At 36.5% G+C, this 14,651-nt stretch overlaps 1 protein-coding gene across 1 annotated transcript; it reads right to left on the bottom strand.

Annotated features, from left to right (window-relative positions):
- Window positions 1–1,630: 1,630 nt before the first annotated feature.
- On the bottom strand, window positions 1,631–6,398 carry LOC112722668 (pentatricopeptide repeat-containing protein At5g06540). The gene is made up of 3 exons (XM_025773774.3): window positions 3,232–6,398; window positions 3,042–3,129; window positions 1,631–2,452 (listed from the first exon to the last, which is right to left on the bottom strand). Exon 1 carries the CDS (start codon window positions 5,792–5,794, stop codon window positions 4,343–4,345), a length of 1,452 nt encoding a protein of 483 aa, XP_025629559.1. The 5' UTR covers window positions 5,795–6,398; the 3' UTR covers window positions 1,631–2,452; window positions 3,042–3,129; window positions 3,232–4,342.
- Between the last annotated feature and the right edge of the window lie 8,253 nt (window positions 6,399–14,651).

Below are 14,651 nucleotides of genomic sequence, written 5' to 3'. Positions count from 1 at the left end.
CCTGGAATAGTACCCCTCCCCTAACACGTCTACCTAGCATCAAAAGGTCATATAGCTACAAATTCCAAGCAAGACAGCAAGAACAGGCAAATACTCACAACAAGCAAACAATAACAAAGTAGAAAAAAGAGAAGTCCGAGGATTACCTGAATTTGTTGCGAAAGCTGGAAGGATGAGAGGAAGATGTTCGAGAAAACTGCAACAACACTCTGGAATTTTTGAGCGAGGAAAAGGGAGATAGCAAGGAAATGGAAGAAACAGAAGCGTAAAAAGAAAGAAAAAGTGGGAGGTGAACTAATTAAAAACTACCATTCAGGAAGTGCGAAAGATTTGGGGGCAAGATAGTATTTACACACAGGGTTTTGCAACCCATTATGAGCATTTAATGCTCAGCGCGAGGAACGAAGCGACAAACAGTTGCCCCAGCAACCAAGAGACACGCGCGCAGGGGGCATGTCCCTTCCACGAGCGGCCGACCTAACGATGATGAATGAACGCGAAGTAACACGCCACTGATAGCTCCCACGGCTACCACTGGCGCGTGGGGGCACTGTTACGGCCTGGCCCAAACCCTCCACGGGTCGGCCCGACCCGAGCGCCACCCGACCCGGACGGTCACGGGTGATGCGCCCCGCAACCGACCCGGACAGCTCATTCACGGCTGTGGGAGAACGTCCCAGAGAAAGTGGGCCTGTCCTTGTAGGGCCCACCCCTGACACAGTATATAAGGGGAAGGATTTGCCCTTCCCCCAAGGTACGTCACATATCACATCACCCCTTTTCGCCTGCACTTTTACTGACAAAAGCGTCGGAGTGTCTTTGCAGGTGACACCCCCCTTCCTACACGAAGTACTCGGGACCTCGCACACACCAGCCCGGCAGTCCACGACCTGACGAACCCCTATCACTCCCCGGAAGTCCAAACTCGAATCGTCCGGTAACCGACCTTCCGAACAAATTTAGAGTGAATACCTAAATTATTTTTAAAAGATTTTAAATTGAATCTTTTAACTTTTATTACTAAATTTTTATTATTATAAAATTTTTTGAATTATTTCCGTCGGACATATTAATCTTACTATTATTTGAAAGAAAACTAATTTCTCTCATAATAATGTTTTTTAAGATTTAATTTTTTTAAAATAAAATTTGTTAGAGATTTATTTATCTCATATATATATATTAAAAATTTTATTAAAAATAACTTAAGGATCAATCTGTCTGAAACTTTAGAATAATAAAAATTTATTAGAGAACAAAGTGTATGATTTGAATATTTGATAGGAATTATTTTAAAAGTTTATTCTATAATTTATATTTATATCCAAATAATTATAAGTTTATTAAAATTTTAAAATCAATCGTATACACAAAAAATTATTTATCAATAAAATTATTCATATTAGCAAACAAAATTTATGTTAAAAGTGAGTGAAACTACATATGTATTTATATACAAATATATATATTAATTAATTTAGTGATTAATTTTTAGTCTATAAATAGTATTTTTGTTCCACAATATATAAAAATTTAATTTTAATGCATTGTTCATATAACATATATCTAATCACGTAATGTCATATTAGTAAAAATAATAACTTTTTATATTAATTGTGTGAAATAATCATGCAAAAAAAATAGATGTGATTAATTAAAATATAGATAAAATATTTTACACGATCAAATTATCAAAATTAAACTTATAGTATAGAACAAAACAAATGAGAAATCGCCTTAAAAAAAGAAAAAAAAAAAAAAAGGGATTGAGAGCAGTTTGATGTACAAACAACTCGCACCATTGCCAGGATTCGGAAAATGACCACCCCAAGAAAAGAAAATCCTTTGGTCACATGTAACATCACTGCATTCATGGGCAGTGAGCGTTAACTTATAAATAGATTCCTCTGAAGGGTGTGATGAGCATCCTACAGGCCACGGCCACAAAGAAATCACAAATTCACAAGGCTTTGTATTCCCCCTTCTTTTTCTACCATGGCTTTGCTTTTCTTTTGCCCCTAGGCATTTTCCTGAGTGGTGTTTCAGCCATTGAATTAGCAAGTGAGCCAATATCTCCATCTCATGCATTCCAAGAAAACAAACCAATAGCCCCAACTCCATCTCAAGCTTTTCCTGCAAGTTCTGAACCTATAACACCATCTCATGATTTGCCTGAAATTTAGGCAATAACCCCAACTCAATCTCCTTCCCTCGCAAAAGATTGTGCTGGCAAGTGAGCCTATAGTCCCATCTCATGATTTGCATGCAAACAGAGTAATAGCCCCAATCCCATCTCCTGCATTTTTTCGCAAATGAACCAATAGCTTCTCATCCTTTCCTTGCAAATGAACCTTCTGCTGATGATGAGTCAGACCCCCAAGTTGATTCAGTGTCTCACATTCGCAGCTTCTACAGTTCCAGAAAGATTAACATTTAAACACACCAGCCATGTCTGAAAGCGAGCGATCATGTATCTTAGTATCCATCAGTAATAATTTTGAGAGGGAAATATACAATATAAAAAACGGTTCATTATATACAATATCTTAGTACTCAATGACATTATATCTTTCTGAATACTATAGAGACGGTTCATGTTCCAGCATCTTTCTTGCGTCAAATTAATATGCAACATCAGTGTTAGAACAGAACTTCTTATAGAAGTTATTATGTAGCGGTTATGGCTTTTATCATCTTTCTACTTTGCTTCTTTGCTATTTTTATCTTTTTGTTTTTTATTTTTCTGGGTATCTATCTGATCAATGAAGATTGTTGAGAACCTGCAACTAATAGCAGATTGGCTGGAATTAGTAATTTTATCATTTCAGCACCATTAATTTTTGAAAACAAATAACTAGTAATTTAATTAACAATTTTACCATTACAAACAGTATGAAATGTGTGGGATTAAAAAAAAATAATCTAATTTAGGTGAACTGGACATAAGGAGCTGAAAATGTTTTAATTTCCAGCATATTGTGTTTGCATTGTCATATACCTCCCTTGAGAATTTCATAGAAATAACAAAGAGTTATAATTACCTCTCACCCTTCCAAACTGAATCTTTGCTTTTTCTATCTGTCTTGTCAATGTCGGAAGACTATTTTTACTTTTGAGCTGCTGAATGGTCTGAAGAATTATCACATAAAGGAAGTTAATATAACTAGTATAAAAGGAAAACACTAACATACTCAGGCACTTAAAAAATCACTGCAGATGGTTACAACTTACACGGTTAGGAATCACTTCCTGCAACTTTGCAGGTTACCAGATGCGTAATCTTGAATATTATAATTTCCTCCTTAGTACAAGAATCAGCGCGATTTCTTTCCTTTTTTTCCCCTTAAATTGTTATGAAAAGTTAGCACCTATAGGCTATAGCCATAACTACCACAAATTACATGGTTTGCATCCCCTGTCTCTGTCCGGTTCCTTACATGCTCATCTGCGTAGCTTTACGGTCCATTTTTTCCATTGTCGTCTGTCAGTGGTGTGTCAACCATTGAATATGTTAGGCCACAACTGCAACCTCCTATAGCTAATGTTTTGCTTGTAAGCCAATAAATAGAGAGCCGCAGCTTGCATCAGTTCACATTAGAAGAGTAGCTCTGGGTGATTATATGAGCCAGCTACTTCAGTGTTTAACACGGTTGCTTCTATTCTAATGTCTCATAGATCTTTACTAGACTGGACACAAACCAAGAGGGGTAGATACACCAGGACCAAGTTCATCCCTGTTTTCCTCTAGGGAGATGAACTTTTATCGAGAAACACACTAGACCAACACTCGAGTGATCTTTCATCTTAATAGCTCTTGAAAATACCAAGTTTTATGATATAGCTGTTACCACACTGTTCACCCTCTGCATTCATTAACACACCTTGGACATGATCAAGGCCTGTTTAAGTGTTCATGTCATGCATCTTTCTCCTAATAGGAGCATAGGAGTTCCTTCTTTGTCTGAAAAGCTTCTAAGTTATCTGAATCCTACAATCATTCAGTAATGTTGACATTAGCCATACCAAAGCATAACTCCGTCCAAAATTTTAATATTAGCAATTCCATTTTGAATGACACTTTTCAACAAGAAACTCCTTTGAAGTGAACCTCAAGCAGTGCTTATGTTCTTGCGACTAGGATGCGACAATCAGACATTAATAAGTAGTACTGCAACCCCACCTTTTCGGCAACTACCTCAACTAATTTTGGTCTTCCAAGTAGCAGAAACAGTTCAAACAGAAGTGATTTAGGATTTAATCAGGCACATTTGAGCAACTTAAGTCTACTCCTTTGGTTAAATTACGACAATTGAAAAAACGAAATCTTTTGGACAATGCTCAATTAAGTAGCAACAAGGCTCCACCCTGGAGTTTTCTTTAGTCTTTCTTCTTTCATAACCTTCCTCAGTCTCAAAACTTCATTCCATTGTCCAGCCTCTGCATATATATTCGACATAGCAACATGAACACCATGATTATGAGGTTCCAGAGCAAGAATTTCTTTTACGACTCTTTTAGCAACCTTGGTATTTCCATTATTTTTGCAAGCTGCCAACAAAGCTCCTAAAATAACAATATCAGGCTTCCAAGGCATTCCTTTTACCAGTTCCTCTGCCTCTATCAACTTACCCTCTTTTCCAAGAAGATCCACCATGCACCCATAATGTTCAATCTTTGCGTCAACCCCATACACATTTTTCATCGAATAAAAGATCTCACGACCAACATCAACCAAGCCAGCATGACAACAAGCCGACAAAACCCCTAAGAAAGTGACATCGTTAGGGACGACAGCTTGCTCCTCCTTCAGCTTCTCAAAGAGACCAAGAGCATCTTCAACATGTCCATGAGCAGCCAAGCCAGAGATCATCACATTCCAAGTAATAACATTTCTCTCAGTCATTTCATCAAACAACTTCCGAGCCATAACAATCTCCCCATTCTTTGCATACATGTAAACCAACGCCGTCCCAAGAATCACTTTCACTTCAAACCCCTTCACCTTCATGAACTCATGAATCCTCTGCCCAAGCTCAAGATACCCCGCCCGAGCGCAAGCCGATAACACTGAAGCCAGCGTCGCAGCATTGGGCTCCAATCCATCCCCAATCATCTCATCAAAAAGCCCCAAAGCCTCATCATAACATTGATTCTGAACATACCCACAAACCATCGTCGTCCAAAGACTCAAACTCCTGTCCGGCATTTCATCGAACATCAGGCGCGCACGGGCAAAATCTCCGGAAACAGAGTAACCCCTGACCAAACCATTGGCCGCGTGGGAATCAAAGCTCAGCCCGAATTTCAGCACGTGTGTGTGAACCTGGGTACAGGCTGGCAGGGAGGGAATGTTAGAGCAGGCCTTAAGGAGAAAGGGGAAGGTGTGTTTCCCGGGAATAGCGCCTAGCTTCCTCATGGAGACGTAAAGGCAGAGAGAGTAATGGGGATTGGGGCTAGAGGCGTGGGCGCGGATGAGGGTGTTCCACATGAAGGTGTTGGGTGGGTATGGGAGGGAGGAAAAGATTCTAGAAGCGAGGGTGAGGTCGGCAAAGGGGGAGAGGGCGGAGGAGGAGAGGAGGCGGCTGGCGGCGAAGGGGTCTTGGCGGATGCGGCCGGTGAGGATCAACTGGGCGTGGACTTGTTTGAGGTGGTGTATTGTGGTGCATTGGTCGGCGAGGAGAGAGAGACTAGGAGGAGTGGGCGGCGGAAGTGGAATGGTTGAGAAGGTTCGTGGCGGCGGTGGTGAACGGGGGAAGCGGTGTTTGAGCGAGAAGTGCAGTTTTGTCGGCACCATTCGAAGAAAGGTTGTTGGTGATCACTGACCAGAGACTCGGAGTTTCCCAAGGTATCCGCCACCGGCGGCACAAAGGCAAGGTTGTTGCGGATCGGAGCTCGAGTCTATTGCTGACCGATCAGTTGCTTCGTGCACAAGGCGGCATTCAATTCCCCACACAGAAGGATGAAGCGACCATTCAACAAGCTAAGTGCACTTTCTCTGATTCTTAATTTCTTATCGTACATATATGCATGTTATTTGAGTTTGACTTCAACTCGTAAGCTTTTTTATGAGTCAAACCTTTACATTCGGCCAATATTTAGTGGCAAGTGGCAACTTAACAAATGATCGTGAAGACACGCATCCAAATTTAACGAAGGTTGTGAGTGCTCTCTTACCCATTTCAAATCAAGAAACGGAATAGACACCAAAAATAAAATCAAGAAATAGAATACTTTTTCTCCTCTAATGACGCACGAAGAATCCTCTCCCACATTCACATAAAAATTAAAAAAAAAAACACACACACACACATCCCAAAAGATCCTCACCCAGAACCAGAAGGCCAAAACACGAAGCATCTGCCCCTCATCCTTTGGCAAAGCACCTTGTGCCACACCTCTCCATCCCCTATCTCCTTTGTCGCTTTTATACTTTTTAAATTATTTTAACTGAATTTTTCCACATTATAGTCAACGGCGAAAATTCTTATTAATCCTTTCTTTAACAAACAAAACGAAGGTTTTTTCTTTTTAGATAAAGCTACTTAGAAAATTAAAACAGAAAATAATATAAAAAAGAAAAAATTGGGAAAGAGAACTCCACACAAAATGCATAATATTATTCACACATGATGAATTACATCCAAACTACACAGGATCAACTAACTAATTTTTTTCATGATTAAATGCATAATGCTATTCACATGATGAACTACAACCAAATTACACAGAATCAAGTAACTAATTTCAATTTCTTTTATTTACATTTTTGACAATCTAATTAGTTGGCATCGGATAGCGACATAAAGGACACAAATGACTAGTCTTGAGCCACTGGATGAGGCACTCTTGATGATATACATGCTTACAAGGCATTGATGAAACTTGTTCTGCATCATCACCATAATCAAATTCAGTCAGACAAATACTGCACCTCTCTGCTAGGTGGTTATTATTTTCAAGCTTCACTTTCTCAAGAGACTCAATGGCATTCTTCGAAGCAGGAATCATCTTAATATTATTAGGATCTGCCATGGACTCTTCAATGATTAAGTCGGTGATCATGTTGCCGTAGTCATCAACTTCCAATGACAAATTCTGGATATTCAAGTCATCAACGTACAATATAGGATTCTGGATAATAATGTCCAGATACAAACTGAACAAATGAAAATCAGGTCTTTCATAGAGGAATCCGGAACGACGAGTTTGAGTTATGGCTTTCGCGTAGGATATAATATCTGGCATCATGTTATGAATCAAGGCAATTGGTATAATAGCATCAGGGAAGTGCATTTGCATGTGTGATGAACCGTTTTGAAGGAATTCTTGCGCTTGGATTAGAATTGAGGATGCAAACGAATAAATGGCTCCTAACACTGGTGGATGTGATTGTGGTTGTTGATGATGAGTCCAGCAAGTTTGATGCGTAACTTGTACCTTGAGAATGAAGTAATCTGTTATTTGATCTCTCATGAGGGTTAGATAGTGTTGCAAATCTGCCTCCTCTTCTTGTAACAATGGGGGAGATGACGCTTCCCAAAAGAAAGTAAATGGCGAAGTCATGATGATGAAATTAAGAACTGGTTTGATGCTTCGAGTTTACTAGAAATATTGGAAACTTTCTTTAATAGAAATAAGAATGAAACTGAGAATTAATCCTTGTTGCTTTCTGCTTACTTATATATACAAGGCTTCTAGTAAGATTTGGTTAACGGTAATCCTAGAGGCAGTATATTTTTTGTTGTGATTTGTAATAATTAATTAGTTATCATTTATTGATATGAAATTATACCCTTTTTTTTAATAATTAAAATATTAGTTAAATTTTAATAAAAATATTGGTTTTTCAGACTTTTTCTTTAGTTTTTAGATATTAATTAATCGAATAACTTTTTTAGTTTAATTAGGATAGTAATTTTTTAAGATAATTTTTTATTATCTTTAACCATTTTTATTTTCTTGGATTATTATTCATAATTTAAAAATTAAAAATGATTATTTTTATTTTTTTTACTAACTAACTGAAACTAATTATTTGAGATAAGTGAGAAAAAATATAACAATGATTATTTATAAAAAAAATCATTTAATATTTATTTTATATATAAATTAAAATAATTGCCAATTATTTGAAATAATATTTTCTTTTTTGGAGTAGTTATAAAAAAAAATAAATTGATTTACAAAGATTTTGTGCAAACTTACTATCAAGTAGTTGAATCCTAATTTAATAATAAGATATTCTCCACATCCAAGGAATTTTGGTATCCAAGTTCATTCAAGCAATTTTAGATCACGCGCTTTTTTCGTTTTTCTTCTTTCTTCACGCTTCTTCTTCTTCTTCTCACACTCGTTTACACATGAAGCGTCTTCTTCTTCGCCTTCCTCCTCCTCCTCATTCTCGCGTTCCTTTTTCTTCACGTATTTTCTCCTTATCGTCATTTTTTTGTTGTTGTTGCTGTTGTATTTTTTTGTCTTTTCCTCCTTCTCTCCCTCGTAAAGAAGCAGTAGCATGTGAGGAAGAAGAGTTTTGAATTGTGTAGAATATAAACGAAACGTGTTATTATGGTAAAACAATTGTAATGAATGGAAAATTATCCAATATATAAATTCAAATTCGAACATCTTTCTGCATAATGATCCGAACACGTACTCATGGTGAAACAATTGTATAGTACTGAGTGAACAAAACATAATCCATTATATAAAATCAAATTCAAACAGTTTTCTTTAAAATGAACCGAACACAGTACTTATGGTGAAACAATTGTATAGTATTGAGTGAACGAAACATTGAAGCTCAGTTTCAACATGTGTACACTCACCAAAAGTTTAGGAAAGTCCAAACATAATTCAGGAGAAGGGCAAATTGCATCACAAGATTAACGAACTCCGCTCTAGGCTATTCAGTATACGAAGTCGGAGAACAAGTTTCTACCTCAATATTCAACAAGTTTGTGGTTACTTACGACTCAGTAGCAGCCTAAGTGAAATGCCAATGCCTATTATTCGAGTCAAGAGGCATATTGTGCCGTCACGCACTAAGCGTGTTAAGTTTTGAATGAGTAACCCAAGTGTCACTGAGATATATACTGGAACGATGGAGCAAGAAGGTAAAGAGGCGACACACACATCAAGAGCAACCACGACGAGCCACTGCTGGAGCCAAGAAGCAAGAGGTTTGATGAATTGGTGTTTCGTTCACAAAATATTTGCGAATTTGCATCAGAATCGGAAGATCTGACTGCCATTCTGCACCGTGCGTACGATAACATCATGGTTAAGATGGAAGAATTGAAAGCCAAAAGGAATGGGACATGTTCGTTATCTCACGAAAATGCCAACTTGGAATCCGTTAACGAGCTTCAAAGCCCTCCAAGGGTTCGAACAAGAGGACGTCCAAAAAATATGTTAGGTTCAAAGTTGGACAAACAGATTGCAAATGCCTCAAAGAAGAAGAAAAAAAAGCTCTAAACGAGGTAAAAGTGATTTTCTTTAAACTTGTGGTGATTGATTTTAATTTTCTTGTTAATATTTTTGCTAATATGTGAGTTTATTATTTCCAGTTAAACCTCTTTGATGATGCATCAGTGGTGCATCCAAATTCCAGCCAATATCAAGGACGTGTTATGAATTATCAGTTTAGGGAACCAGCAGCAGGAGATAGTTTTTTGGGTGTATAGTTACAGAATATGGGTGTAAAGCTTAGTTTTTTGGATGTATTTCTGAATTTTCTTGTGTTTGACATTTTACATATATATATTTCAGATTATGCTATTTATGTTATAAATTATTATTTTTTTATGGTTTAGGGTTTAGGGTTTAGGGTTTTATATTTTTAGGGTTTAGGGTTTAGGGTTTAGCATTTTAGGGTTAGTGTTTAGGATTTAAGGTTTAGGGGTTTAGGATTTTAGGGTTTAGTATTTAGGGTTTAGGGTTTTAGGGTTTAGGGGTTTAGGGATAAAGCATCATGGGATAGAAGTTTGGGTGTATATTTAACTTTCCTTGGGTGTAAAATGTGATGTTATGGGTGTAAAATTTGATGCTTTGGGTGTAGTAGGTTGGGTGGTTTAGGGTTTAGGGTTTTAGGGTTTAGGGTTTAAGGGTTTAAGGGATTAGGGTTTTAGGGATAAAGCATCAGGAGATAGATGTTTGGGTGTATATTCAACTTTCTTTGGGTGTAAAATTTCAAGTTATGGGTGTATATATGGTTTGATGTTTTTCTTCATATCTTTAGTACGTGTAATTCAGACCTTTTGAATACAGCAGAGAGAGAGTTTAATTATGGAATTTTTTTTTACAATACACTGGATTATAATTAGCAAATTTTTACAGCATGTGTTCAATTTCTTACCAGACTATATAACAGCTAGATTAATCAGTGTCAATATCATTAGAATCTATCTGACAATATGGACTCAATAACAATGAGGATGGCTTGGACAGTCTTATTGCATCACTTCCCCTAATGGCTTCAGCTTTGTCTTGATTCATTTCATTGAATAGAATCCGGGAAGCATATTCTACTCTATAGTGGTCTACCTCATTCTGCAGTTTAAAAGAATTTTCTATTTAATCAACCATATTAATTTAGTAAAGTAATACAAAGTTATATAGTTTTTAAACACAATTACCTGTGTCCAATTGTCCCACTCATACTTCCCCCTTTTAACGTTTTCGGGCTGAATTATCTCAAGCCACTTCATTACATAAATAGCACAGTCATAGCTGAAAAACAAGAAATAAATTAGCAAATTACATATAGGAAAGTTTAATTTTCAGAGTGAAAGATTTATACCTTGTCTTTTGGCTTGAGATGTTAATGTATGGTGTATGAATTTCCTGATCCTTTCTCTTCAGAGGTGCCTCCAGCATATACTCTCATTCTTGAAATTACATATCCCTTAAAACACAAAACAAATCAGTAATATATGAATAAATTTAATAAAGGAATACACCCAAAGGAGCACAAACTTACACCTTATATTGAACATAAATACACCTAAATATTAAAATACAGAACACAGAACCAACTTACAATAAATTTATTTATGTTCATTCTTTCATCGGATGGACAAGTCTTGTGATATGGGTCGAGTATAACAAATTTTTTCTTTCTTGCATCAGCCACCCATAACCACCAATGGTTTGAATAGCAAACAGGTGCAAAAATCTGAAGCATGTCCACATTAAACAGTGTTTTAGTTTATTTGGCACATAAGTAAAGAATGGTAATAAGAAGTTTTAGAAACAAAAACTTACATATGGATGTGATGCTAATTTTTTAAGGTCCAAGAATGGCATAAACATTGGGTAGTCTTCCACTCTGAATGGCTTATTGGTTTTAGGCTGTAAGAATACCCCTTTTGGATGATTTTCAATGGCCATGTTTTGCAACAATTGTAAAACACCAAATGAATACAGAAAATACATCCAAATGAATACAGAAAATACACCCAAATAAATACAGAAAATACACCCAAATGAATTGAAGTACAACTTACCACAATATCAGGGGGGAGACAGTATGTTTCTTCTTGAACCCTTTTAATGTTTTACTGGTTAAGAATGAGGCACATGGCAGAGACAATCTAGAAATAAAAGCCCAAATCAATTTTACATCAATCAATATTGCAGTTACTTTTCATGATAAAATGATTAATGTAATTCTAATATTATCTCAGATTCTATATGTGTACCAGCTTTGAGAGATGCGAAGTGAATTTTTGACAAAATGTATCGATCTTGGGCATTGAGTGTGCACATGGCGTCATACTCATTAGTGGCTCCATCTGCGTATGTTTTCACACGTGTGGCCCAGATGTAGCATTTCTCTTTTATTTCAGCCGTCATTTCATTTGTCCTCGCAGGAGTTTCAAACTTTTCAAAACTTTCTTCGCCACTTTGCTTTTGAATCTGTGGAGTTTTACCTTCTGTTTTCACCCCGCTGCCTGCAATTTTTTCCACCAGCTCCCCTAACTGTTCTATTAGTTTTGGCGTTTCAGGAGTTTTCGCCCTCTCCCCCTCTTGCGTTGCTACACCCTCTTGCGTTGCTGCTTCTTCTTGGCTTGAATCAGTCAAGCCGAGGCTGAATGATGGCATTGGACCTTCTTTAGGAATGTACGATGCTGTCCGTGCCATCATCATCAGTGCAGCAGCATCTTCTGGGGCTGAATTACTGCATGATAAGATATAACGTACTATAAGAATAAGAATAGATGAATGATATTGAAAACCAAATTTTACTCTGCTGAACTTACACTTTAGATGGAGTTGGTGGAAGCGTAGGTATGCTTTCTTCAATTTTTGCCGGTGGTTCTGGAGTGCTGCAGTGTTACAGAACAATTGTGAGGATATACACCCCAACAAGGATAATATACACCCAAACAATGAACAAATACACCCCAAGATTATTCCTTACCTTTTTATAGTTTCTTCATTAATTTTTTCACTTGAAGACTTTGCAGGGGTTGGTTTAATTTCTGGCATAAGGGTTGGTTCAATTTCTGGCACAGGGGTTGTCTGGGACAATGATAGATAAACTTGAATTGGAACTCTAAACAAGACAAAAATAAAAGGTTAACAAAGCCCATGAAAATAAAATGGCTATAAGGTTGAAATTTTTTTGAAAAACTCACATTGAAAGCGCTTCAGTTTGTGACTGGGTCTCTACCTGCACAACCATCATGTTCTCTTCAGCTGGTTTATTGGTTGACTCTTCTACTAGACTCAACCTGAAATACACCTAAAGAAAGTCAAAAATACGTGAGGAACGGATTTCTGCTAGTAAAGAATTTCACAAATAAATCCTCGTTGCAAGTATAGTTTCTAAACCAACAGAGAGTCCTTTCGCACAAAAATTTGGTTGTCACAAGTAACAAACCCGTAATAAAATTAATAACCGAAGTATTTAGACCTCGGGAGGTATGATTTATTATTGGTTATGAATTTTCTGAGAATTTTTGGAATGAGGAATGGGAAAATAAATAATTGTAAATTAAAGCAATGAAAATTAACAAGAGGTTTTATGTAATTAAAATAAAAAGCTTTGACTGAAAGAATGATTAATTGGAAGTCCTATCCTTGTTGGAGTTCTCTCAAGTGTAGTATAAAGAGGTTGTTGTTTTCACTTAGTTAACCCTTACTAAATAAAGGAAAGTCAAGTGATTGAGCTAACTCTTATTCGCAAATCCTAATCCTCTCCCTTGGGAAGGTCTAGCGTTAGTAAATAGAGGGTTAGCCAATAATTTCCAATTTAACTAATCACTTGAGCATTCCATCTTGCATACCATCTTCCCATCTGAGTACTAGGGATAATAAACATCTTCCCAAAAGCTTAAACTGATTTTGGAATTCACCAAGGATCGAACTCTTGACCTTTTGGATCTAGTGCTCTAATACCATGTCATGATACCACTCATCCCAAAAACTTCAGCTGATGAAAAAAGGTAATACTAATGATTATAATCTCTAATACTCCATAAACCTCCATTGTACACATTGTATAAATATTCCATTGGCTCCGCATACTTTCCCTTTAAGAAATTATACCATTACCCATCTCAAATAATAAATTACAAAAGAGGAAGTATAGGGAGCCAATGGAGTATCTGTACAATGTGTACAATGGCCTGTATTGTGTTCGATTCAGTAGGATATATCCCTGATACCATTAGTAGTATTTTACCTGGATGTTCATTTTTAACTCATATTAAGCCAAATAAACAGCCCATTATATACATTGTACAGATACTCATGATGGGTCACATTTTAATTGGTTATTATCTTAACCATATTTGGGTTATTTTGTAATGAGGAAGTATAGGGAGCCAATGGAGTATCTGTCCAATGTGTACAATGAAGGTTTAGGGATGTCCGATTCAGTATTAGAGGTATAACCATTAGTGTTACCTTTTCCTATCAATTTAAGCTTTTGGAATGAGTGATTTCGTAACATGGTATCAGAACTTTAGATCCAAAAGGTCAAGAGTATAAGTGATGTTCATTTTTTAACTCATAACTCATTGTACAAATATTCCATTGGCTCCCTAACGGGATTCTAAAATATATTGGATTAGTTTCAAGTTTATGAATATTCTCTGCTTCAATTCGTTTAGGAAGAAACCTTCCAACTGTGTTCCTTGCACAATTGAAATGTGTTCCATTTCCATTTTTTTGTTGTTATCTTGAAAAATCTCACGCCATGATTATGTGAGCAAAGAACATCATAGTAACTAACGATATGGGTAGTAACGTCGGTTATAGCCTCTGGCTCCAAAATTCAAAGTAGTAAAATAACCGAGGTCCAAAATTATCATGAGATTGTTTTATTTGTAGCTTTACTATCGATTTGATTGTTCTTGAAAAATATAAATTAAAAAGACTTGGAACATGATATCAATTTAGAGTATACCAAATTTATTTACCTTCAACATTCAAAAATTAAAAACTCTGCAAAAACAAGATGTGAAGTTATGAACTATAAGAATGAAAGTAACTACTAATTCATATTAAACTATTTTTATTGGTACCATTGTCATTGGTCCCAAGGAAATTGTTTTGCAAACCATATATCCAATTTACTTATCTACTCTCTTTCACTCAAGGAAATTTTGCTGATTTTCAGATACAATACAAATGATGTAACAATG

This window comes from Arachis hypogaea, chromosome 11 (genome assembly GCF_003086295.3).
Source record: "Arachis hypogaea cultivar Tifrunner chromosome 11, arahy.Tifrunner.gnm2.J5K5, whole genome shotgun sequence".
NCBI classification, from domain to species: Eukaryota; Viridiplantae; Streptophyta; class Magnoliopsida; order Fabales; family Fabaceae; genus Arachis; species Arachis hypogaea.
Note: the sequence above shows the minus strand (reverse complement) of the source record. Positions and strands in the feature narration are given on the sequence as shown.